General features: G+C 43.1%; 2 protein-coding genes across 3 annotated transcripts in view; both read left to right on the top strand.

The window, feature by feature from the left end:
• The window catches only part of manba (mannosidase, beta A, lysosomal), a 55,210-nt gene extending 47,962 nt beyond the window's left edge, over positions 1 to 7,248 (top strand). The window contains exons 13-17 of the mRNA XM_080751461.1: positions 401 to 565; positions 1,980 to 2,124; positions 4,237 to 4,379; positions 5,252 to 5,512; positions 6,601 to 7,248. Of these exons, the coding sequence (XP_080607587.1) occupies positions 401 to 565; positions 1,980 to 2,124; positions 4,237 to 4,379; positions 5,252 to 5,512; positions 6,601 to 6,825 (939 nt within the window). The 3' untranslated portion in view covers positions 6,826 to 7,248. The remainder of the gene's footprint in view (positions 1 to 400; positions 566 to 1,979; positions 2,125 to 4,236; positions 4,380 to 5,251; positions 5,513 to 6,600) is intronic.
• A 3,842-nt stretch (positions 7,249 to 11,090) lies between these two features.
• The window catches only part of slc39a8 (solute carrier family 39 member 8), a 34,110-nt gene continuing 18,914 nt past the window's right edge, over positions 11,091 to 26,286 (top strand). Inside the window, exons 1-4 of one of the 2 annotated variants that reach the window (XM_080750701.1) lie at positions 11,091 to 11,645; positions 12,178 to 12,337; positions 23,542 to 23,711; positions 24,765 to 24,884. In XM_080750701.1, the coding sequence (XP_080606827.1) occupies positions 11,412 to 11,645; positions 12,178 to 12,337; positions 23,542 to 23,711; positions 24,765 to 24,884 (684 nt within the window). In that variant the 5' untranslated portion in view covers positions 11,091 to 11,411. The remainder of the gene's footprint in view (positions 11,646 to 12,177; positions 12,338 to 23,541; positions 23,712 to 24,764; positions 24,885 to 26,286) is intronic. The other variant, XM_080750702.1, reaches the window with a different exon arrangement.

Genomic DNA, 26,286 nt, shown 5'->3' with positions numbered 1-26,286 from the left:
TGGAAAAGTTTTGGAATTGATCAAGGGTCCTGGAAGGTCCTGGAAAAATAGCTATGCATTGCCTTTCGTTATTGATTTTGTTAATACCTCCTGAAATGACAAATTAAACATTGGCCAAATTGTCAAATATTAGAGGCAGAAATTGTGAAAATAGCAGATCGGCTATTTTCACAATAAAACCGTGTTATACAAAATTCCTCTACTGTTAGTGCTCGTCAGGGTGCCGGGGTCCCCAGTTCAAATATGATTATTTCGTGGGTCACTCCACATAGGAGTAAGCGACTCGTTATTGTTATATAGTCCTGGAAATCGGGTTAAATATTCTGGAAAAGTTTTGGAAAGGTTTTGGAAATTAATTGGTAAAGATGTGTGGGAACCCTGTATTATTATTATGTTGCAGGTTTCCATAGCAGAAGACTGGAGTTACGGCAGTAATTTCACCTCCCATCGGCAGCACCACGAGTCTGGGAACCATCAGATGTTACAGCAGGCAGCTCTACATTTCCACCTGCCAAACTCCTCAGACCCCTTAAAACAGTATACAGATACGCTCTACATCACACAGGTAAAACAAACTATAGACCAGGGGTTTTCAAAGTGGGTGACGGGGCACCCTGGGGTGCCGCGACCGCGAGATAATTTGATATTATTTGGAATTTATTTGGACACTTGAAAAAAATGTTTAGTATCATTTTAAACTTGAAGTACAAAGTTATTTTCAGTCAGTTCTAACCAAAATGGCTATTATCTCAACGTTTTCCTCGCAACATAATCACTAAAATATCGTCACTGTCAGGAAGAAACCTCTGTCGCACAAAACTAGTGAAAACAGCCGATCTACAAGCACACAACGCCTCGCAATGCGAGGCGTTGTGTGCTTGTAGATCTGCTGTTTTCACTAGTTTAGTACATTTTATAGATGATAAGTATAAAACGAACGGTTTCCACCCGACAACGATGATATGCTATAAATATAAAGGTGCTGGGAGTGAAAACTATAATGTAGGGGTGCCTCGGATTAAAAAAATATTTATGGGGTGCCCTGCATGAGACCAAAAAGTTTGGGAACCCCTGCTATAGACACACTCCTCGGATGGCAAATCACAACCTCCATTCCAGATTTCTCACATGACCCTCTTCTTGTGCTATCATCAGGCCGGTACACAGTATCTCTAAAGTCATGTCATCAACATGGATCAGTCCCATTTCCCATATTCCCTCCTGATTGGCTGTACGCTAGCCTTCTAAAGTTTGTGTATGCTACGTGACGGTCGCTTATCTCCCGATTAGGGAGTCTTACTGGTATTATAGTGTTACGACCCGGCCTAGGGGTAACCACGGTGCAACATGATAAAGTGGAACTCTTCTCACAAGAACTACCAGCAACAGAGAATGTTCAGCCAAAACAATAACCTAAAGGAAATGGCAAATCAGAAATAAAACATTGCTTTAAAGTTAATGTTGACAGTCCTAGGTTCTGCTTAACTAGTTAAAGGTAGGGTAAATGATTTCACTTCAGTTTCAGTGTTCATGTAGGTGACGGGCAGGGGCCTTCCTCCAATCATGATCAAGTGGGGGCAGGCCTTGGTGCGCGTAAGTCCCGCCCCCTCTCGACCATGATTGGAGGAAGGCCCCGCTCTATCCTGATTGGAGGAAAACCAACAGTCACCCAACAGTTTTGGTGGAGCAACTGAAACTGCTTTTTTCTCCTCACAGGGGATATGGGTTGAAGTCCTATATGGACCAAACACTATAGTAACTAGTCTCTCTCTCGGTCGTCCTCAGACGAGCTTCCATCGGAGTCTCCAATCCTTCCGGTTCTCCATACACCCGGCCAGCTCCGAAGAGCTTTCAGCTCCCGCATCCTTCTTCAGGACGTCCACACACGTTAACGCGGAACGTCCTCGCGATCGATGCATAGACCCATTTTGTTATTGTTTGAGTTAAATGAAACCACTTACCCTACCTTTACTGTCCAGGTGATGCAGGCACAGTGTGTGAAGACCCAGACGGAGTTCTATCGCAGAAGTCGGAGTGAAATCCTTCAGGGCAAAGGTCACACCATGGGCGCTCTCTACTGGCAGCTCAATGATATTTGGCAGGCCCCGTCCTGGTCCTCTATTGGTATGCATGTCTGTCTCTCTCTCTCTCTCTCTCTCTCTCTCTCTCTCTCTCTCTCTCTCTCTCTCTCTCTCTCTCTCTCTCTCTCTCTCTCTCTAGGTGGTCCTCAGACGAGCCTTCCATCGTCGCTTCCAGTCATTCCGGTTCTCCATACATCCGGCCAGTTCATTGGTGCTTTGCGCTCCTGCGTCTTTCTTCAGTACATCCACACATGTTAGTATGGGACGTCCTCGTGACCGGTGCCCATGTGTTGGTTCCCACAGCACCAGTTTACTGGCTGGCAGCTCTTGGTGTCTTTGGCAGTGTCCTGCAAGTCTCATTCTCCTGGCTGCTATTTTATCGCTTACCCTTAATATTCCAGCTATACAGATTCTTGTTGGTGACATGTGCACTCTTGCTGATGTTGAGCACTACATGTAACATTCTGGTGTAGCACCCGTCTAGAGACTTCTGCAGAGTTGGCTTCAGGGTCCAGCATTCACTGCCATATAGGAGAACAGACTCTACCGTCACATAGAAGAAGCTGAGTTTGGTTTGTCGGGGGAGGTTGGAGTTCCATACGCTGGCCATGCCATTCAGCCGAAGGCCAACCTTGGCACACTCTGACTCCTCTCTGCTCAAGAGCTCCTGTGCTTGCTCCACATGGTTGGAGAGTAGGCTGATGTCAAGATTCTGCTCTCGTCCACTGATGGCCTTCCTGAGCACACAGTCCAGGACTATGACAAAGAGGAAGGGGGCTAGGGTGTCTCCTTGCATTACCCCAGCCAGGATGTCAAACTCCTCACTGGGTCACCACCTTGGCCCGTGTTCCTGGGTACATGGTCTCTATTGCCCGGAGCAAGTTGGGAGGGACACCGTAGGCCTTCAGGATCTTCATGGGATGCCATGATTTTTTCACCCCCTAAAAACATGATGATCAGGTTCTATGGCAACCAAAAATACACAGGGAAGGCAAATCTGCACCCGGTGGTCTATTAGAGTAACCCCTTTAATAGAACGTTTTGACATCAACAATACTTAATCCCGTACTTGTTTTTAAAGCTTAGAGCAAGGCTATTGAACAATAACAAATAAGGGAGCCAGATTTGACTAATCTTATTAAACAAGGAGGCCAGACATTCTCGTCATGATGTCTGCTTAAACAATGATCAAACACAATTAGGTCAATAGGATTTCATTGCATCAGTACATCACTATTTTATCAGTTCTGTTTCAGTGTCAAACAATATCATTGTATTGACACTACTTGACAATACTGTTAGTAACTAACAACAGTAACAGTAAAAGCAATCATTACATTTTGCCCTAAAATCACGCAAATCGGTACACACTTGCTCTACACTCATGTCATCAACATGGATCTGTCCCATATAGCGCCACCATCAGGCCGTTTTTCTGGACACTGCTCCTACACATTTTGGCCTAAAATCACGCTGCGACCTGGCGGTCGCTTATCTCCCGATTAGGGAGTCTTACTGGTAAATAAGGAACACATTTGTATGTCTTTTTAACACTGTTGAATTGTAACTGGCATATCAAACATATAATTTTCCAAATGTCTGTCTGAGTGAGTGTCTGAGTGAGTGTCTGTCTGTCACAGCGTTTCTCCTCAGTGGCTGGAGCAATTGATCTGAAATCGCATCACCAATAGCATATGAACACACCTAACATAACTGTGAAGCCCGTTTGTCACTTTCACAAATCATATGCTGTATATTAACATTTTTATGGTGTATCTATATCTATTTAGCCTACAGTACCTTTTGTGACCACACATGTTAAGGGAGGGGCGCTGTTGTTCAGGCCATGCACAATCACACACAAACACACACACACACACACACACGGGGGGGGGGGGGGGGTAGTGTGTGTGTGTGTGTGTATGTGTGTGCAGGCGGGGGGGGGTGCACATCATTTCAGAGCTCATATCTTTGAACGGGTAAGGGCTAGTCCTAAGTGAAGCAAGTGTTCATGTGCAAGAAGCTGGCTTGACATGTTTATGAATTTCACAGAAAATCTGCTCTGTCTAAACACGTTCATAGCCCAGAGACTTTTTCCTCTAAAGCCAGCTTTTCATCAAGATAATGATGTCGCTTATTTTGCCCCCAATTTCAGAGTTTGGTGGAAAGTGGAAATTGCTTCACTACTTTGCTCAGGACTTCTTTGACCCTGTGCTGCCAGTGGCCTTTGAAGAAAACGGCTCCCTACTGATCTACGCCGTTTCTGACCAGAGTAGTGACCTGAAACTCAGGGCTGTGGTAGGTCACTTCTGATTGATTGATTGATTGATTGATTGAGCACTTTATTGAAAATACATTTGAATTCAAAATGATAAAAACACAAGAAAGGCCGACGGCTTGTTTCGATTGTTGTCCTTTTGTGGAAGGGAGGCTGGGAGCAACCACACAAGTACAAATACACCACTCGAGTCAACAGTGTTTAATAAGCTAAGAAATACTACGGTATTTATTCATAGTAATAAGTATTAACAACTATGTCTTGCCAATATACCAATATCATGATATCAAGATATCATCTGGGATTTGGGATATCTTAATACTGTTTTTTTTTTGTTTTTTTTCTACTGATTTTAACGCGTGGCACCGAGTGGCGCGCTGCGAGCTTGTAGATCTGTTATTTTTTTTAAATCGTGACAATTTGAGCAAGCCTTTGAATATTTTGACCTGATTCTATAAATGTCTCCTAAAACAGGTTTCTGAAAAACCTATGTTTCTATGTCAGCGATGCTCAAACGCTTTCAAGGACCCCCAAAATTACATGTATTTGGCCGCCGACCCCCACCTCAAAATATGTTGTTCTAGGGACCCCTCCCCCAGAAGCAAAGTTCGAGTTACAAATGTTCCCTTTAAAAAATACACATATTCAAAGATGTTCACAGATTTTCACGATTTTCAAAAATAGCAGATCTACAAGCTCACTGCCGCGCTGCGAGCTTGTATAGCTGCTATTTTTCAATAGCTGAAGTATAACGCCCCTATCATAGTCCGCGGTGAAGAGTTATCCACCGCAAATTTTAGGTGGATAGCTTTCCACCGCGGTGCCGACTATGATAGGGGCTTAAAATAAGTCCTGGTCTAAATGGGTTAAAAAACGTGCTCCCTGTCGCCAGGTGTCCGCGTACGCCTGGAACAGTCTGGCCTCTGTGTGCACAGTGCAGTCTGACCTGACTCTGGTGCCAGGCGGGAGTGCTTTGGCCGTTTTCAACAGGCCGATCAGTGCCCTGCTGTCAGGATGCGGCGGCTGCACCCGCCTCTCATGCCTTCTCCTCTTCCACCTGGAGGACGCCGGCGGCCGCCGCCACGGACCCGTGAACCACCACTTCCTGAGCTCGCCCAAAGAGGCCCAGGGGATACAGAGGCCTAATATCACAGTAAGAAAGACGCCATACAGGCACATGCACACATATACATCAAAGGGGGCTTGAGACCCCCTGCCCCTTTATCCATGCCCTCTCCAGACCATGAATGCCGTTTTTATTATGGTGAAAGAAATGCAGATGCCTTCTTTCCTTTCCATACCTGAAGGCAGCATTCGAGAGAATTGCGTTGTCCAAACTCTCCTGAACTTGAATGCAGCATCTTATGTTGAAAGTATTGCCCTCTGTGTAGAAATCCATGCATATGCCACATCTGAGCTTGGCCCAACGCCACACCACCACACCACTCCACACCGCCCACTTGTGCCAGGTTTTCCACTACAAGGACCTGGGTAGAGTGGTGTGAATGTGGTACTAAAAAGTATCCACTCCAGAGTAGTTCTGAGCTAGGCCAAACGGGCCGAACACTTCATAATGACTGATAACTCACTGACTTTTCAGACCACCAGGATATAGGCTAGTTGTAATGCATGGTAATAGATTCTATTGTGTTATAATCACTGTTATAATCCATTTGTGTATTATAATTAGGATAGTTGTAAATCCATTTTAACAATTTATATTGTATTATAATCACAGTTAAAGGGGTCAATCTGTTTCTTACTGATAGCTGGTGTACATTAGGGGTGCCACAATACTGAACTGAACCGGTATACCGAACCGAATGGCCCTGTACCGAACCCAACAGCCCATACCGAACCGAATTTCGGGTGTGGCCACATAAAAACATATACCTGTAACTCTTTCTGTACACTTTTTTGGAAAAAATCTTCCTCCTAGTATAATCATGATAACTGATTATCATGTTTTAGGGGGGAAACAAATGATTGCACCCCATCTTTAAAATTAACTGAACATTTTGGATTCTTTATTTTTTCATTTTCAATTTTTACTGTACCGAAACCGTGAGCAAAAAACCAAGATATAAACCGAACCGTGGGCTGACTGAACCGTGGCACCCCTAGTGTACATGTGTGATTATTTTGGGGATCGCCCCCTGAAAAGGTCGAGAACCACTGGTTTAGAGACCCTGTGTGATTTAGTGTTTTTGTTCCCCCCCCCCCCCCCCCCTCCCCTTGCAGGCCAAGTTCCAGGAGGACGATACAGGATACACTGTGGTCCTGCAGACTCACTCTATCGCACTTTTTGTTTGGCTGGATGTGGCTGCCGTCCCGGGAAGATTCAGCTCAAATGGCTTCCTGATGGCTTCTCCCAACAGGACGTTAAACTTCTACCCGTGGGCCCCCACCAGCGTGGAAGAGCTGTCCGGGGCCTTGACGGTCGTCTCACTGAGAGATGTGTATTGATGATGACCAGGCACGTGCACACAGACATCAAAGGGGGCTTGAGCCCCTGCCCTTTAACACATTGAGTGCCTTTTAATTGCAGAGTGCCACGCTATTTTCTTTTTTGCGATAGTATTTTCTTTCACTCAGAACAGAAAAATGTCAATCGCGGCCATCAGTGCTTTTGTAACGGCCGGTAGAGAAGGTCTCGTTTTAAACATGAAGCTGGAGTTGGATTAGGAGATAAATCCTGGCTTGCCCAATACTGGCTTGTATTGGGCAACCGGGCTTCCTGGTCATGTGATCTCCCGTTGCATTTTGGGAATTGGAGTGTTTCTCTTCAGCCGCGGCTGCCTCGTAAAGTGAGTTACAGTTTGATATAAAACAATAACCGACGTGTCAAACGTGTCGTCGGCACTCGGAGACATCAAAGAGTTTGACGTGTGGGCGCTTTGTGGGTATCCGATGTCTTAAAGGAGTAGTTCACCCCCAAAATGACTTTTTTTCTATTGATTACTCATGCCATGGAGAGTAGAGTTCAATAATATTTTTTGTTTTTTGTCACATTCCTAAGACAAAAATTTGATTCGAGTAAATTCATTGATTCCGGATGGGGACCCGTTTCGAAACGGGTCCCCATCCGGAACGAATGGGGGTAAATTTATTGTTATCACATTTTTGTCTCGAATGCGACAAAAAACTAAACATATTATTGAACTCTAGTCTCCATGGCATGAGTAATCAATAGAAAAAAAGTCATTTTGGGGGTGAACTACTCCTTTAATCCGTCTGTAAAAACAGTGCCCTCTCCAGACCATGAATGTAGTTTTTACTATGGTGAAAGAAATGCAAATGCCCTCTTTCCATGCCATACCTGAAGGCAGCATTCAAGAGAATTGCCTTGTCCATACTCTCCCTCTCTGCCCTCTCTATGTAAAAATCCATACCGTACACCACATCTCTAGTATTGACTTGATTATGTTCTTGACTTGTTTAGTTCAGTGTGGTATCAAGCAGCGCGACGCGGTGTGAGCTTGGAGGTTCGGCTATTTTTGATATTTTCACCAAAAGCCCCTGACTCTTACATTCTCTGGACGTCCCTGATTGCTGGCTTGATTTAACAAGTTGACCAGGGCCACGGAACGGCAAGGGAGAGAGTCGCCCAAATGGCTCGAAAGGGTAATCCTGTAACTGGAATGCAAATGCCACATGTTTGATCCTCCAGCCAATTGTGTCCTGTTGTCCAGTACTTAAACCCATTTAGAACGGGTACACATGTTGTGTATCATTATTTTATGCTTTAACTATTGAAAAATAGCAGATATACAAGCTCACAGCGCGGCACCGAGTGCCGCGCTGCGAGCTTGTAGATCTGCTATTTTTGAAAAATCGTAAAAATTAGAATTTTGACCCGATTCTATAAGTGTCTTTTGAATCCTTCTAAGATTTTTTGAAAAAACCTATGTTTCTATGACAGCAATCTGGTTAGCCATCATCAAAGAAAAGGTCCTTTTCACTTAACCGGAGCTCAGTTAGTCTGTTCTGTACTATGTCAGTGGTTCTCAAACCTTTTCATGTGAAGGACCCCCAAAATGATATTTATTTGGCCACGGAGCACGGACCCCCATCTCAAAATATTTAGTTCTAGGGAGTCGGGACCCCCCCAGAAGCAAAATTTTAGTTACAAACGTTCGCTTTGAAAATACACATATTCAAAGATTTGCACACATTTTCACGACTTTTTTGAAAATAGCAGATCTACAAGCTCGCAGCGCGGCACTCGGTGCTGCGCTGTGAGCTTGTATATCTGCTATTTTTCACTGGTTAAAGCATTCAATAATTCTAGGCCTAAATGGGTTAAAACTAAAGAGACCTTCCTACATACTGTAGGCTGCCCAGATAGGTGCCATGCAGCTAAATGCCCCCCAAAGGGCAGATAGGGGCACCATGCAGCTAAATGCCCCCCAAAGGGGGTAAATCAATGGAACCATTTTTCTTTATTTTGGTTTCTTGAGTAGCCTATTTTGTAACTAGAAATACTGTTCCTACTAAACAGTGAGGGCTCACATGTAACACCATGTATGGGCATAAAGATCTACCCTTTGGCTGCACCTCATTGGCTAAGGGCCCTGCCTTTGTACTGTCGAGGAGAACTTGACTGATAGATTACGTCATTTTGAGGAGAACTTGACTGATAGATGGGGACTGCCCATAAGTCCGAAGGTTCATTAGTCCGAAGGTTCATTAGTCCAAATGTAGTTAGTGTTACTGAGGTTAGGGTTAGGGTTAGAGTATATGTATCTATCAAGTTCTAGATAAATAATGAAGATAACATACGTGTGCTCGCTGAAACAATTAAATAAGTCTAGTCGTGCTTACTCGAGCTTATCCTTTCAGTTGACCTTGTACCGTAACTGCCATGAAACTGTACCCTTTTCTATGCAAAACTTTTAATACATTCTTCAATCAATCAATCAATCAAATAATGTTTACATCTTGCACTCCATTGAGAATCAAATCAAATAAAAAATAATAAAGCACAAGAAAGGGAATGCTTAAAGGAGTAGTTCACCACTTTTCAACCTGTCTTCATATAATAGGTCCTCACTAATGTTCATAATAAAATAGCACAATTGTTTACTATTCAGTCTGGGTCTCATAGGAGAGCTGTCAAATCCTTCCTACCAGTGACATCATCGTTTGACAAAAAAAAAGATTTTTATTATCACGAGAACAATGGCTTCCGCTTTAACATTGCAACTTTTTTCAGGAATAGAAAGCCTGCAGTTTCTATTAGCTTGCATTTCCCATTGATGATGTCACCGGTAGGAAGGATTTGACCCACCCACAGCTCTCCTATGAGACCCAAACTGAGTAGAAAAAAATTGCGATATTTTATCATGAACATTAGTGAGGACCTATTATATGAAGATAGGTTGAAAAGTGGTGGAGTGCCCCTTTAAGCCTTATTTTCAACACAAAAAAACTGTTTGCAAAAATGAATAAATGGATCAATCATAAATCAAACTGTGTGCGTTTCAATCATTAATCCTTATCTTATGCATTGCTCTTTAGCAGTGTTGCAGTGGTCTTGGGTCGCGCGCCCCCGACGACCCATATCTTTTTTTGAGCCGGGGTCTCGCACCCACCGAAGTTCACACATTGACAACCATTTAACAAAGAAACTAGCCGATTTGCATATCAATAGACCTGTATTAGGTGTCGAGCGACGTCCGCGACCCCCCAAACATTGAATCACCACTGCACCACTGCTCTTTAGTCACCACGTGGAGGCAGCCTGAACAACAAGCAGCAAGCTTGCTTTAATTCTGTCGTCACGCCCCCCCCCCCCCCCCCCCCCCCCCCCCACACACACACACACACACACACACACACACACGCTCGCCTCAACATTGTAGATTTGTTTTCATGTCCAGGCGGCAGGCTGCCGTGCTGTGCTGTTTCATAATTGATTCCACAAACACACAACTGTTTGTGTGGTTACACAGCAGTTATAAACGCCTAGTCATGTCATTGCTTTGGTTTCATCTAAATGCCTTTAAAACCCGGCCGTGAACAGACCTTTAAAGTGTGAGTGAGCGAGCGAGCAGCACGTTGCATGCAGCCGAGCGAGAGAAAGTCACTCACAGCCACAAAGGAACCCATTGAAAAAGTCAGTGTGCTTCTCAGGTGCGTCACACCAAATTTTGGGCCCTGGGTACAAGGATTCACTGCGGGCCCCCCATGAATGTTGACTTTTGAAGAATAGTAGATATACAAGCTCGCCGCGCTGCGAGCTTGTAGATCTGCTATTTTTGAAAAATTGTGAAAATCTGTGCAAGAAACCTATAGGCCTATGTTTCCATGTCAGTGGTGCTCAAACTTTTTCATGTCAAAGACCCCCAAAATGATATGTATTTGGTCACGGACCCCCATCTCAAAATATTTAGTTCCAGGGACCCCCCAGAAGCAGAATTTGAGATACAAAGTTAAAAAATACATATATTCAAAGATTTGCACACATTTTCATTACTTTTCAAAAATAGTAAATCTACAAGCTTGAGCTTATCTAAATATCTAGGGCCCCTCCACCTTGGGCCCTAGAGTAGGCTAACTCAGTCCCACTTTACCCCCCCTTGTGGCGCCCCTGGCTTCTGCGCTACTAGCCTACATGTGGTCGCTCTGCTCAATGGGTCACCTCCATACTACTCTCTCTCTCTCTCTCTCTCTCTGCATGCCGAGGCGAACTTTGAACCAATGAGACGCCAACTAATCTCACCCAGATAGCCTTTACTTGATTATGTTATTGAGTGATCATCAGAATCGGAGGACGGGATTTGGAGCATTTGCACTTAAAGGAGACATATAGAAACATAGGACAGATCGCACTACTAGTGAAGCTATATAGCTAAAGATGGACCTGGACTATATAGGAACTTCAAGGACAGTATGTGCTTGTTTAAGTTTCTAGTCCAAATAAACGGGATTTAGCAATATTTGGGTTAACATTCGCCTGGCACCGCCGCGCCGCAGGATCACAGACTGCCTAGGATTTCATACAACGTTGCCGTTTCACACAACTATTGCTGCTGCAGACCCCGGCAACAATGTATCCTCTCAGGTGTTGTTGGATGATCACATGCTGCCTGATACTTTTTATTTCCCAAGCGCGATGTATCAACGTGGACGAGCAGGCTGGCCAAGGCTATCTGGATCACATCCTGCGCTTTTATGGCCAAAACAAGTCGATTTCAACCAAGAACCTGGAAAACCTGGTGCAGATAATAGCGGCGAGGAGACCCGAACTAATAGCTGAGGAAAACCCACTGGCAGATTTAGAGGTAAGTGCTTATGAATTTGTAACCTAATTAAGTCAGAATATAGGCTAATATAGGCTTCATAAGTGATTCCTCATGTATTAGGCTACAACAGTTTTTTAGTTTTTCCTTTTTGACAATAGTTGACCAAGCAAGAAAATACATGCTTACACTATGTCAGAACATGTAATAATAGCCTATTCGCATTTAAATGGTTTCCTATGGAAATAAGCTTAGTCTTTTCTAGGATCTCCTTTTAGTAGACCTTGTACCAGTGAACTGTACTGTCATGACACTGTACCTTTTCCTATGCAAACTTCTTCTAATAAAGTCTTCAATCAATCAATTAATATTTTAGAATTTTTATTTTATAGTTTTTGACTATTCATAGGCTATAGACTAGCCTATACATGCTTGCAGTTGTATATTCGAATGCATAGCCTTCCTATATGAATAATGACATGTTACTTAATCAGTTTTAACTTTCCTCTCATGATGGAATCATCTGTATCAATAAAACCTCTCCCTCCTCCTCCTCCTCCCCCTGGCCATGCAGTGTCCCTCGGTGCAGCAGATCCTGTCCCAGTACGGGCTGAATGTCAGTCAGCTGACAGTAGAACATCTGGAGAAGATCTGCCCCGCGGTGTTGACTCAGGTGCTGCTGCCCTCCTGTCCCCACACCGCCCCCACGCTGCTGCCCACCTCTGATTACACTGGTGAGCGTGTTGCTTCATACTGTAGTGCAGACAGTGCTTGGGAGTGGGTTGTTGGCTGATTTACCACAGTTTCAGGGTGGTGGCACGAGGCGAGGCCGAGTGCCAAACAACCCTGAAACAGTGGTAAATCAGCCAACAACCCACGAATGGTAAATTGCTTTTCTACCACTTCTACCATATAAATGAAAGAAAACACAGTTGTAACTTGCAAGGTTATTTAGTTACAATCATTAATTGACAACTGCAACACAACAGTGGGCGGGGTCCATGAGCCGACTCAAGGTTGTTTACTGATTTACCACTGTTTTAAGCCAATCAGAATCCAGTATCTGAACATGTGACCACAAAAAAGTGGTAGAAGGTGCGTTTATATAGCGCCTCTGTCCAAGGCGCTTTACAGAGATTGTGCATTGCATTCACACACTGATGGCGGGGGAAACCATGCAAGGAACCAACCTGCTCACCGGGAGCAACCAGGGGTTCAGAGTCTTGCTCAAGGACTCTTCGACACTAACTCTGGGGGAGCCCGGGATCAAACTGGGCACCCTTCGGGAACCCTCCGTGTTCTAAGACGGCAACTCTACCCCTGAGCCACTACATGCCGAGGCGTTGTGAGCATATAGATCAGCTATTTTCACACTTTCTGCCTCTAATATTTGACAATTTGGCCAATGTTTAATTTGTCATTTTAGAGGCATTAAAAAGACGTCACTTTAGAAATGTGCAGATACCCCCTAGTCCAGTCTATACACTTAAATCTTATGTTAGTTTGTTTACTGTTGAGTGAGAAAACATTGTTGCACATTAAGTTAATCATCTGGGGACCCCCCAAAATAATTTGGAGACCCCCCTGGGGGTCCTGACCCACAGGTTGAGAACCACTGCTGGTGTAGTGGAGTAGCAGTAAAAGTTTTGGAAATTGGAAATACTCAAGTTAAGTTCTAAATACCTCAAAATTGTACTTAAGTACAGTACTTGAGGAAATGTACTTTACACCACTGCCTAGCAGCAAACATATCCCACACGTAGAAGGGGGCTGTCATGTTGGATTGAGTCACAACATAGTGGCGACTTTGGTGTTTTGGCGCAAGTTATCAGCCTGAATACACGCTGGGCCATAAAACAAACAGAGAGGATTGTTTGTAAGAGACCAGCAAAACAAATATGGTGCTGGTGCTCTGTGATCTTGGCACACAGTGCTCTTTATGTTGATACTGTAGGCCAGGGGTCCCCAATAGGCGGCCCGCGGGCCATTTGCGGCCCGCGGGGGGCCACTGTCTGGCCCCCACCAACCCCAGTAATAATGGTGGTATAAGAGCAACAACAAAACTAGTATATCGTCATTGTCGGGTGGAAAGCCCGTATCTCAAAATGTGTACGTTCTTTCGTAAAGTAAAGCCCTGCTTCATCAAACAAGGCCGTCGCACAAAAGTAGTGAAAACAGCCCATCTACAAGCACATAACGCCTCGCACCGCGAGGCGTTGTGTTCTTGTAGATCTGCTGTTTTCACTAGTTTAAATCATTTTTAAAATGATAAATGCAAAGCGAACAGTTTTGGACATAAAAGATTTTCACCCGACAACGACGATATCTGAGTAGCGGGAACGCCCCCTGCAATGTTGTGGCCCTCGGCTTGGTACCCTAGACATCATTTCGGCCCTTGGGGAAAATGAATTGGGGAACCCTGCTGTAGGCTATTGGATGCAGTGCCGGTTCTAGAACTCAGGTGGCCGTGGCCCTATGCAAGATTATTTTAGGTGGCCCTCCACTGACGATGCGCTCGAAAAAGTTTGTGTGTTTGTTTTATGTTTTTATTTGTATTTATTTGTTGCTGATACGGGCGGATACAGGTGTCTCAGCACATTGATTTATTACTGACAGACATGATTGGAGCGGCTGTGTGACTGGCAGGTCACAACACGCACGCACGCACGCACACACGCACGCACGCACGCACGCACGCACGCACGCACGCACGCACGCACGCACACACACACACACAGTCATAACCACTGCAGCACAGCATGGGCACACAGACACAACTTCATAAGGAAAGACTATGAAGGGGCCTGTGGGCCACTGGTGGATTGCATAATGCAATGTTCAACTTGCATTCAACTGCATGTGGCATATTATCAAATTATTCTGTTGTGTCTTATGTGAGATCTTTGTTTTATAGCATGTTAAAGGACACTGCTCCTACACATTTTGCCCTAAAATCACGCAAAGCGATACACAGTATGTGTAGACTCATGTCATCAACATGGATCTGGCCCTTTTAGCGCCACCATCAGGGCGATTCTTTTCAAACACATTTTTGGACACTGCTTCTACACATTTTGGCCCAAAATTACGCAAAACGGTACACTGTATCTCTACAGTCATGTCATCAACATTTTTGCAAAACACATTTTTGGACACTGCTCCTACAGATTTTGCCCTAAAATCACGCAAAGCGCTACACAGTATCTCTAAAGTGATGTCATCAACATGGATCTGTCGCATTTCCCATATTCCCTCCTGATTGGCTACCATTGCCTTCTAAAGTTTGTGTATGCGACCTGACGGTTGCTTATCTCCCGATTTAGGGAGTTTTACTGGTAAAACTAGTTCAGGGATAGGGGATACAGGACATACAAATATATACACATCACATATTCTCCCTGCGATGTGGCCCCTTAGTGTTTGTGGCCCTAAGTGACCACTTATGTTGATTATGCCAAGAACCGGCATAAGCACCCTGCTGTAATGATAAAAAATGTTGGGTCATGATGACCGTGGATAAATGGAAGAATAGCTTACTTTGTATCCCCCCCCCCCCCCCCCCCCCCCCCCCCCCACACACACACACACACAGTGGTGAACTGTGTGAACAAAAAAACAATAAATCAAAAGGAAACGTCTGTACAACAGCTTTCTGCGCCAAACTTGTGTCCTCAGAACGGTGTGTTGTGTTTGCGCAGACTTTTCCTTTTGAGCTTGTACTGTAACTTGTTTCCCCCCCCCCCCCCCCCCCCCAGACACTCTTTTGAATAACAAGGCAGTAAACTCATTTTTGTCATAAGACTTTCTTTTTTTAACCCATTTAGGCCTAGAAATGATTGAATGCTTTAACCAGTGAAAAATAGCAGATATACAAGCTCACAGCGCGGCACCGAGTGCCGCGCTGCGAGCTTGTAGATCTGCTATTTTTGAAAAAGTCATGAAAATGTGTGCAAATCTTTGAATATATGCATTTTCAAAGTGAAGGTTTGTAACTCAAAGTTTGCTTCTGGGTGGTCCCTGGAACTAAATACTTTGAGATGGGGGTCCGTGGCCAAATACATATCATGTTGGGGGTCCTTCACATGAAAAGGTTTGAGAACCACTGACACTAGTAGTCTCTCAAGAACAGACTAGCTGAGCTCCAGTTAAGTGAAAATTTAGGACCTTTTCTTTGACGATGGCTGGCCAGATTGCTGACCTAGAAAGATGACTTAAGGCCCATTCCCACTGGGCCAGATAACAGATATCTGGAGATATTTCTCCAGATATTTTTCCATTCATAGTGGATGGTAGATACAGATAAAAAAAATATATACCACAGATATTTGCCACAGATACTTTTATCTGTGGCAAAACATTTTTTTATCTGTATCTACCATCCACTTTGCATGGAGAAATATCTGGAGAAATATCTCCAGATATCTGTTATCTGGCCCAGTGGGAATGGGCCTTTAGAAGGATTCAAAAGACACTTATAGAATCGTGTCAAAATTCAAATTTTCACGATTTTTCAAAAATAGCAGATCTACAAGCTCGCAGCGCGGCACTCGGTGCCGCGCTGTGAGCTTGTATATCTGCTATTTTTTTATATTTAAAGCATAAAATATTGCATCATATTGTGTTCAGGCCTAAATGTGTTAAAGTAAGCACAAGGATAAATGTAAGCAATTTACCCCGAGTGAGAGGACATTATGCTCTGATAATGTCCTGTGTTAGGGTGTTATCGGACGAGGCGAAGCCGAGTCCGATAACACCCTAACACAGGACATTATCAGAGCATAATGTCCGACCCCGAGTGGTAAATAGCTTTTCTACCACTTTTTCCCTTATACATGAAAGAAAACACATAGTTGTAACTTGCAAGGATCTTAAGTTACAATCATTATTGCCTATAAAACGTCCGCGAGACAGCAGATAGTTCCACCAACAACATCTTCTACTCACCAACAGATGGCGCCAACTCCATACTAATCCATGCGTCTAGCTTACAGCTAAGCTAACGTCAGTTAAAAGCACAAATAGTAAATAGAGGCTGTTCGCTTCCAGAAAGGCATAGGTTCAGAGAAAAGGGGCTTTAAAGTTGGCGGATTGCATTGGATCCAAATAAATCGGCGACGATAGTACGCACGTTAGTAAACATAGGACCGCTGCGACCTTCATTTGTTGGTTGGGGGAAAGGTGTTCCGACTACCTCCTGAAGTCCCCGGATGTACACTGAGGCGCATTGATCTCGGACACACAACTTTGCGGCAGTTGTCCTCTCATAACCTCCGGAATTTAGCCAATCAGAATCCAGTATTTGAACACGTGACTCGAAAAAGTGGTAGAAATGTATTCCACCCCAATTACAATGCTCCCCAGCCTTTTCTTCCACATGTAACCCTATAGTGTAGCTCATGACCCTTAGGTTTTGAATACATAATCCCAGATGTCAGAGAGATGAATTACATTCTCTTTATTCAAGCACAAAAAATAGTTACAGGTAGGTACAGTACCGACGGAGAGAAATATTAACAACTTACAGAATGTCACGTTACATACCAACAAGCGGTGCAAGTACTACAATTTCACTAGCTCTGGTCCATAGCGTTAGTGGAGTTCTCCCTAACGCTATGTTCCTCTACCTCCCAAATCCGGAAAGACCCGTCGTAAAGACCCGTCGTCTGGTCCGAAAATAACAAAAACTGCTTCGCCCCTCACCAAACCAAAGGTATCGTTGGACAGTTGAAAGCTTACTCTACTTAGTGGACGCGGTCTGAGCCCCCCCCCCCCCCCACGACACGATTACAATACATTTCTAGGGCGAAATGAAAAATATTTCACCGGATGGAGACTCCATTTCTTCTAGTTTTTCACTATTTGTCGTCGCCATCAAGGTGCCAACTCACTACTGCCGCGCAGGTCAGAGGACTGAATTACACAGAACATAAGTCTCATTGGGTGTTATTCAACTCTGCGACGTTGGAAGCGCTATTCCGTAAAAACAGTCTTCAACCAGGAAGAGCGTCCCCATCCGGTGGAATATTTTTCATTTCGCCCAAGAAATGTATTTTAATCGCGTCGTGGGGGGGGCTCAGACCGCGTCCACTAAGGGAGGCTCTCTCCATTCCGACATGTCGCCACTCCGAAATTGACTTATTATTGTCGGAGTGGCGACACTCCCATGGGCCTAAGGTTTAGGGTTAGGGTTAGAGATAGGGTTAGTGTCGGAATGGAGACATGTCGGAGTGGAGAGATGCACTCGTCCACTAAGTAGAGTAAGCTTTCAACTGTCCACTGATACCTTTGGTTTGGTAAGGGTCGAAACAGTTTTTGTTATTTTCGGACCAGACGACGGGTCTTTCCGGATTTGCCAAGGTATTTGGGAGGTAGAGGAACATATAGCGTTAGGGAGAACTCCACTAACGCTATGGACCAGAGCTACAATTTCACATGCAGCGGTGCACCTGTGTTGTTTGATCTCACTGTCTGCCTTCTAAACAAGACCTGCCATTATGTCCTTATGGAAATCTGGCAAACGCATAGCAGGAATGAAACAATTGTTCTTTTCTCTCTCTCTCTCTCTCTCTCTCTCTCTCTCTCTCTCTCTCTCTCTCACTGAGAGAAAGGACATGATTCTGTCTAGCTGGGAAGCAGGAGTGTCGCACCAAATTCTGGGCCCTGCGTACAAGGATTCACTTCAATTCTTTTATGCTTTAACTATTGAAACATAGCAGATATACAAGCTCACAGCGCGCTGCTATTTTTGGAAAAATCGTGAAAATTTGTGCGGAATCTGACTATCTCAAATCCTTCTATGGTTTAAAAAAAAAAAAAAATCACACCCGTGTGAAGTGGAGCTGTGTGGTGTGTGTGTGTGTGTGTGTGTGTGTGTGTGTGTGTGTGTGTGTGTGTGTGTGTGTGTGTGTGTGTGTGTAGATCATGTGTACCGATTTTTTTGACATTTGAAGAAAATATGTAGGAAAAGGAGCAAAAAGTGTGTTTTGGAGAAAATTCAAGATGGCGGAAAATCTATCCTGGCGCAAATGGGCGTGGCCTATATGGGGAGATGCGTCTTGACCCAAGGAATCCAGGGAAAAAAGAATTTTAATTTTCCGATCCACGGTTCAAGAGTTACGGGGCAAAACGTAAAGTGGGCCGTTATAGCGCCACCATGAGGCCGAGTGATGTAATTATTTTTCGATTCATTCTTAAAATCATTATGAATCTCCTCTCCGAGGTTTGAAACTGTAGCTCCTATGGTTTACGAGAGAAAAATACTTGAAAGTGATTTCTTGCATTGTCCCATTATAAGTCAATGGGGACAATTAAGCGTAGTTTTTTGCCGATTACGTCGGCATGGTAAGGCGGATCGGAACGAAAGGTAATAGAACACCATTCCCGGCCGAGCCGCACATTTTGATGTATATATTGCGCGAGTGGCGTAAATGGTGCGGCACTAGTTACGCGCCGAAGTCAGGCTACATACACACAGACACACACACAGACAGACAGACAGACACACACACACACACACACACACACAGACCCACACAGCCACGTATAGGGAGCCTGTGTTTCACACAGCTCCAAAAAGCTGTTTCTATGTCAGTAGTGCTCAAACTGTGAAGGACCCCCACAATGATATATATTTGGCCACGGACCCCCATCTCCAAATATTTAGTTCCAGGGACCCCCCCAGAAGCTACTTTGAGTTACGAATGTTTGCTTAAAAAATACATAATTCATTTTGCACACATTTTCACGACTTTTCAAAAATAGCAGATCTACACGAGTGCCGCGCTGTGAGCTTGTATATCTGCTATTTTTCAATAGCTAAAGTATAAAATAATAGGGCCACCTTGGGCCCTAGTAACTCAGTCCCACTTTCACCCCCCGTGTGACGCCCCTGACTGTCCGTGCGGCCAGCTGATGACAGCAGTAAGGTTTCAGTGTCACATTCCAGCAGTGATCTCCTGTGGCGGAGGAATATGAAAGCTTCACAAATGGCCTCAAATTGACTCTTGGACTCATTGATCTGCCCTGGAATATCATATTCCCTGCTTCAGTTGTGTTGACAGTGCAGGCTGACAGTCAGCGCAGGGTTAGAATTAGATGTGATCAGGGTTCCATTTGCTCGTAGGGGTGTAACGATATAGTAACTGTATCGAAATATCGTTTTTAACTTAAACAATCGAAGTATATCGAAATGAAAACAGCTAAAATCGAATCGTATTGTTTTATTTTGTATCGTATCGAATCGACAGTGCAAAGAATCGATTGTATCGATACTACCTACTTGTGCATTGTATTTAGTATTTTTAAGAAGAAAAAATTAAAAGGAGGGGTTTAATTACTTTTCCCTTCCATATAGCTACACTGTTCTATCGATAAATGTGTGTAATCTCTGGGTTCATGTCAAGGTGCAGGTTTGTAAATATACAATGTGCATGTATTTGGAAGATAATCACTGTGTTTACTTATTTATATCCAAACTAATACATGTTTCCCTTAAAAACCTGCACTATCCACACCTTTCACACAGATTTAATTTCTTTGCTAAATAGTTACTATATCGATTTTAAATCATTAAATCGAATCGTATCGTATTGCCATGAATGAACCAATATCGCCCATGTATCGTATCGTCAACCATGTATCGTGATATGCATCGAATCGCTATTAAAATGTATCGTTATACTCCTATTTGCTCGGAGTCCAAGCTTCTGCTTCTGATAACCATTTCTTCTTGTCATTCCTTCCTTCCTCTGTGAGACTGAATGCATGCATTTCCTGTTGTAGAGATGTAGACACTGTTGGATATTAAAGGGATATTCCACTTTTTAAAAACAACTTTTGGTCATTTCATTTTCTACTCAGGTTGTTGGGAACATCCCGGACCCATTGTTAAGTTGCTTGATTCAGTGTTTAGATATTTAATATTCATTTTATCAGACACCTCCCCTTCCTATACAAACCCTTAAATAGCCGACCTCCAAGCTCACAACGCGTCGTCTATTTTTTGATATTTTCACCAAAAGGCCCTTTTAGAGAGTTCAGCCCCTGCCTCTCTAACATTTTCTGCACATCCATGTGTGTGTGTGTGTGTGTGTGTGTGTGTGGTGTGTGTGTGTGTGTGTGTGTGTGTGTGTGTGTGTGTGTGTTTATATATTTTCTTATGACTGTTTCATGTATGTGTACATTGGCCACCTCAACCCACCTTACCTTACTTTTTATAAGGGATGATTAACTTGTAATCAATGGCACATTGCAGAACCATGTTGTTTTATTTATAGCTGACTTATTGATTATATAGGTATTAACAACCTGTAATTAGTCACACCACTTTGATACCAGGGCAATTACCCTTAATGAAAATATTGACCATACTATCTCTCTCTAATTATAGTTATTCTTACAGTTGACATGGTTTACTTTATGTAAGGTCAGGTCATTTGATAATGTCATTACGATGCAATCATTGGGGTCTGCATGTCTATAACTATCATTCTACCTAATTAATTGAATTTCCCTACAATTATTGCAACTAGCCCTTACCCGTTCAAAGATATGAGCTCCAAAATGATGTGCAGTGTGTGGGTTATGGGATGTGCACTGTGCACACAGTATATGAGGGATGGAAAGTAACTTTAACTGGTGCTTGCATGATGTAGGAGCATCAATGTAAGAAACCCGTTTTGTTTAATGGCTACAGAGATACTGTTCCCCCCCCCCCAGCCCGCCCGCCCACCCGCCTGCACACATACCCGCCTGCCTGCACACACACACACACACACACACACACACACACACACACACACACACACACACACACACACACACACACACACACACACACACACACACAGAGCTGGTTAAACATTTTGCCTCAAGCTAGATGCAGAATAGATGTGCCTCATGCTAGATGCAGAATAGATAGTAGATACACCATAAAAATGCTAATATACAGCATACAATTTGTGAAAGTGACAAACGGGCTTCACAGTTATGTCAGGTGTGTTCATATGCTTATGGTGATGCGATTTCAGATCAATTGCTCCAGCCACTGAGGAGAAACGCTGTGACAGACAGACACTCACTCACTCACTCACTCACTCAGACATTTGCAAAATTATATGTTTGATGATGAATTGAATAACACACAACCACTTTCAACACAAGGGTTCCCAGTTCAATCCCGGGCTCCCCCAGAGTTAGTGTGGAAGAGTCCTTAAGCAAGACTCTGAACCCCTAGTTGCTCCCTGTGAGCAGGTTGCTGCCTTGCATGGTTTCCTCTGCCATCGGTGTATGAATGTGTGTGTGAATGGGTGAATGTAATGCACAATCCTTGTAAAGCACCTTGGATAAAGGCAGTGTTAATTTTTTCAGCAAATTTTGATTTAGTCTTAGTCTTAGTCTTTTGAATAACACACCGTTTAGTCTTAGTCCTGTCTTAGTCTTCTGAAATAATTTTTGTCTAGTCTAGTCTTAGTCGACTAAATATCAAAACATTTTAGTCTTAGTCTTAGTCTTTTGGGATTAGTCTTAGACTTTTAGTCTTCGTCTTTTAGGATAGGTTTTTTAGCCTAATATAACCACATAATTATGAACAAGTCATTGTCTTCTACTGCCTGTTACTTGGTCAAAATAAAACATACATAAAATATGTATTTGCCTTTAATTTCATTGCAGTTAAATGCCAGTGTAATTTTTTGCAGCCATTAGTCTTAGACTTAGATTTAGTCTTAGTCTTAGTCTTTTGAATAACACAAATAACAGTCTTAGTCTTAGTCTTAGTCTTTTGGGACTGTTTTAGTCTAGTTTTAGTCTATCGACAAAATATCAAAATCTTGTAGTCTTTTAGTCTTTTAGTCTTAGTCTTAGTCGACAAAATTAACACTGGATAAAGGTGCTATATACCGTTGTTTTGTGTTGAGCTTGGCACGTTTCCTGGAGCAAGCTGCCCAGATCACACATGTCACACACGTCACACGGGTCTTCTTCTTTTTGAACTCTAAAAAAGCACCTGCAATGAAGTGCATTTGAAACTACATTGCAGTGCACATCATGGGGTGATCACTGCTTGCCTCCTGTGAATTGTTTTATTTTTTATTTACGTTCTGTTTATTTCGTTGCTGTGTGAGGTCAGCAGACAAAGTGACGTGAGTGAGATGAAAAAAACCTGGGTGAAATGTGCCAATGTCAACCAGAAACATCGGTAAATGCACCATTTACCGTTTTGCTATTTCGCAAGAGTTCTACACACATACATTTTATCGCTGGTGTTGGACAAAATAAGTAAAAAGGTAAAAAAAAAAAAAAAAAGTAAAGAAATTCCACAACAGCTTGGTGCTCTGTGCAAAAGCATTTCGACCACAAGTAGGAAATAATACAGTGATTTCCTGTTGCAAGGGACTTTTTTTTTTGCAGATAAACCGCTAGTTTCTATTTTAGACAGCAGTTTGGCATCAAAGTCATCAAAGCCCTGTGCCTGGATGAAAACATAATTTGGCCACGCTGTATAACACTGTTTCGCAAGCTCTGGGTCGGGACCCGTTTGTGGGTCACGGACACATTTTTATGGGTCCCTTAATCTTTGTTTCCTACATTTAGTTTTTTAATTATTATTATTCAATTAATTTTTCAAAAAAAAAGGCAATTTTTTCCATGAATTAAAAACAATCCAATGTTTTTCTCCTGTCATTTCATGAAGAAATCAAAGAAACTTCTAAGAAATTCCATAAATTAGAACACAAATGCAGTGAAAATGGCCGATCTACAAGCTCACAACGCGGCGCGAAGCGACGCGTTGTGAGCTTGTAGATCTGCTGTTTTTCACTAGTTTGGGTCCCGTGCAAACATCTAATCTCTCTTTTGGGTCTCAAGCTAAAAAGCTTGGGAACTCCTGCTGCTGTATAACATTAATCCTGACTCTCTTTCATTGTGGTCTCCTTGACAGTGTGGGGCTATGGGTTCCTGGCGGTCACTGTGATCAACCTGGCGTCTCTGCTCGGTCTCATGCTGATTCCCTTCACAAAGAAGTCCTATTTCCCCAAACTGCTTACCTACTTCATCGGCCTCGCCATAGGGACGCTCTTTTCCAATGCCGTTCTGCAGCTCATACCAGAGGTTTGTACACTGGACTTATAAATAATGACCGCTTCATTAGACCAGTGGTTCTCAACCTGTGGCTCGGGACCCCCAAAGGGGTCCCCAAATTATTTGGAGGGGTCCCCGGATGATTAACTTAATGTGCAACATTGTTTTCTCACTCAGCAGTAAACAAACCAACATAAAGTTTATGTGTATTGAGGGTATCTGCACATTTCGAAAGTGACAATTTAAAGCCTTTTTAATAGTTTAAACATTGGCCAACTTGAGGCAGAAATTGTGAAAATAGCAGATCTTTGTGAGCATGTAGATCTGTTATATTCACAATTGAACCGTGTTATACAAAATGTAATGCCTCAACTCTTAGTGCATGTCAGGGTGGGGGGGTCCCCAGTTAAAGTATGATTATTTTTGGGGTCGCGGCCTGAAAAGGTTGAGAAACAATGCATTAGATTAACATGTTAAAATGAAGTGAAGTTTATTTGCACATTCATACTGCGATCGAAGTGGTTCTCAGAGCAACACAGGACACGTATGTGAGGTTATGAGACCAGAGCTTGTGTTTATATGTGTGTTAGGGCTGTCACAATCATTACATAATCGTCTAATCGTGATTTTTCGACATAATCGTGATTATTTTTCATAATCGTCATAATCGTTTCCATGTTGAAAACCGTTCATATATTAAAAAAAGAGTAAAAAATAGTGGAAATAGCCGATCTACAAGCTCACAACGCGTCGCATCGCGACGCGTTGTGAGCTTGTAGATCGGCTATTTCCACTATCAATGTTCTTTTTTAAGTATAAAGTTGTCAAATATGTCAGTAATTTCTTTGTATACTTAGGTTATGTATCATATCTACCATGTGCAACTTCAAAGCCTAAAAGCCAAACAGAAATGTAATTGTCAACAACAAAAACACAATTAAATCGTTAATCGCAATTATTTGAGTGACAATTAATCGTCATGTAAAATGTCATATCGTGACAGCCCTAATTTGTGTTTGTGATTAATTTTGAATGGATGCAGAATTGCAGATACAAGGCTAACGTTGTCCTAAAATCACACAGGCCCTGGGTTTTGATCCGAAAACCGATAACTACGTGGCAAACGCTGTCGGGATATTTGGTGGATTTTACCTCCTGTTTCTCGTGGAGAAAATATTGAAAATGGCCTTGGGAGTCCAAGAGGTAAGTGAACGCTAAGGTTTGAGAGGTGTAGTCTGTGTGAATGTATGGCGCTTCGAAATGCTCTCTCTCGCTCTCTCTCTCTCTCTCTCTCTCTCTCTCTCTCTCTCTCTCTCTCTCTCTCTCTCTCTCTCTGTGTGTGTGTGTGTGTGTGTGTGTGTGTGTGTGTGTGTGTGTGTGTGTGTGTGTGTGTGTGTGTGTGTGTGTGTGTGTGTGTGTGTGTGTGTGTGTGTGTGTGTGTGTGTGTGTGTGTGTGTGTGTGTGTGTGTGTGTGTGTGTGTGTGTGTGTGTGTGTGTGTGTGTGTGTGTGTGTGTGTGTGTGCACGTGCACACATAGACATCAAAGGGGGCTTGAACCCCTGCCCTTTTACCCATCTGTAAAATATACCCTCTCCAGACCATGAATGCTGTTTTTACTATTGTGAAATAAATGCAAATGACCTCTTTCCATGCCATACCTGAAGGCAGCATTCAAGAGAACTGCCTTGTCCAAATTCTCTCTTATGCGGAAAGAGCTGCCCTCTCTGTGTAGAAATCAAGCATCGTAAATAGCCGACCTCCAAGCTCACAACGAGTCCCGCTGCGACGCGTTGTGAGCTTGGAGGTCGGCTATTTTCGATATTTTCACCAAAAGTCCCTTTTATAAATTTCAGCCCCTGCCTCTCTTAACATTTTCTGCACATCCCTGTGTGTGTGTGTGCGCGTGCACGCGCGTGTGTGTGTGTTGGGGGATGGAACGGGCACTGCATATTGTGTATATTTTAATTTATATATTTTCTTATGACTGTTTCATGTACTTTGGCAGCCTCAACCCACCTCACCTTACATTACCTTTTATGAGGGGTGATTAACTTGTAATCAATGGCACGTTGCAGCACCATGTCATTTTATTGATTTATAGCTGACTTATTGATTATAATAGGTATTAACGATCTGTAATTAGTCACACCACTTTGATACCAGAGCAATTACCCTTAATAAAAATATTGACCATAATATCTCTCTCTCTCTCTCTCTCTCTCTCTTAGGGCTGTCAAGATATGACATTTTACATGACGATCAATTGTCACTCAAATAATTGGCGATTAACGATTTAATTGTGTTTTTGTCGTTGATAATTACATTTCTGTTTGGCTTTTAGGCTTTGAAGTTGTACATGGTAGATATGACACATAACCTTAAATATGCAAAGAAATTACTGACATATTTGACAACTTACTACTTAAAAAATAACTTTGATAGTGGAAATAGCCGATCTACAAGCTCACAACGCGTCGCGATGCGACGCGTTGTGAGCTTGTAGATCTGCTATTTCCACTATTTGGGACATTTTTCAAAATTCACGATTATGACAAAATAATTGCGATAATGTCAAATAATCACGATTAGACGATTATGTAATAAT

The sequence above is a fragment of the Nannobrachium achirus genome, assembly GCF_963921795.1.
Source record: "Nannobrachium achirus genome assembly, chromosome: 20".
NCBI lineage: Eukaryota > Metazoa > Chordata > Actinopteri > Myctophiformes > Myctophidae > Nannobrachium > Nannobrachium achirus.
This window is presented reverse-complemented; position numbering and strand designations above follow the sequence as displayed.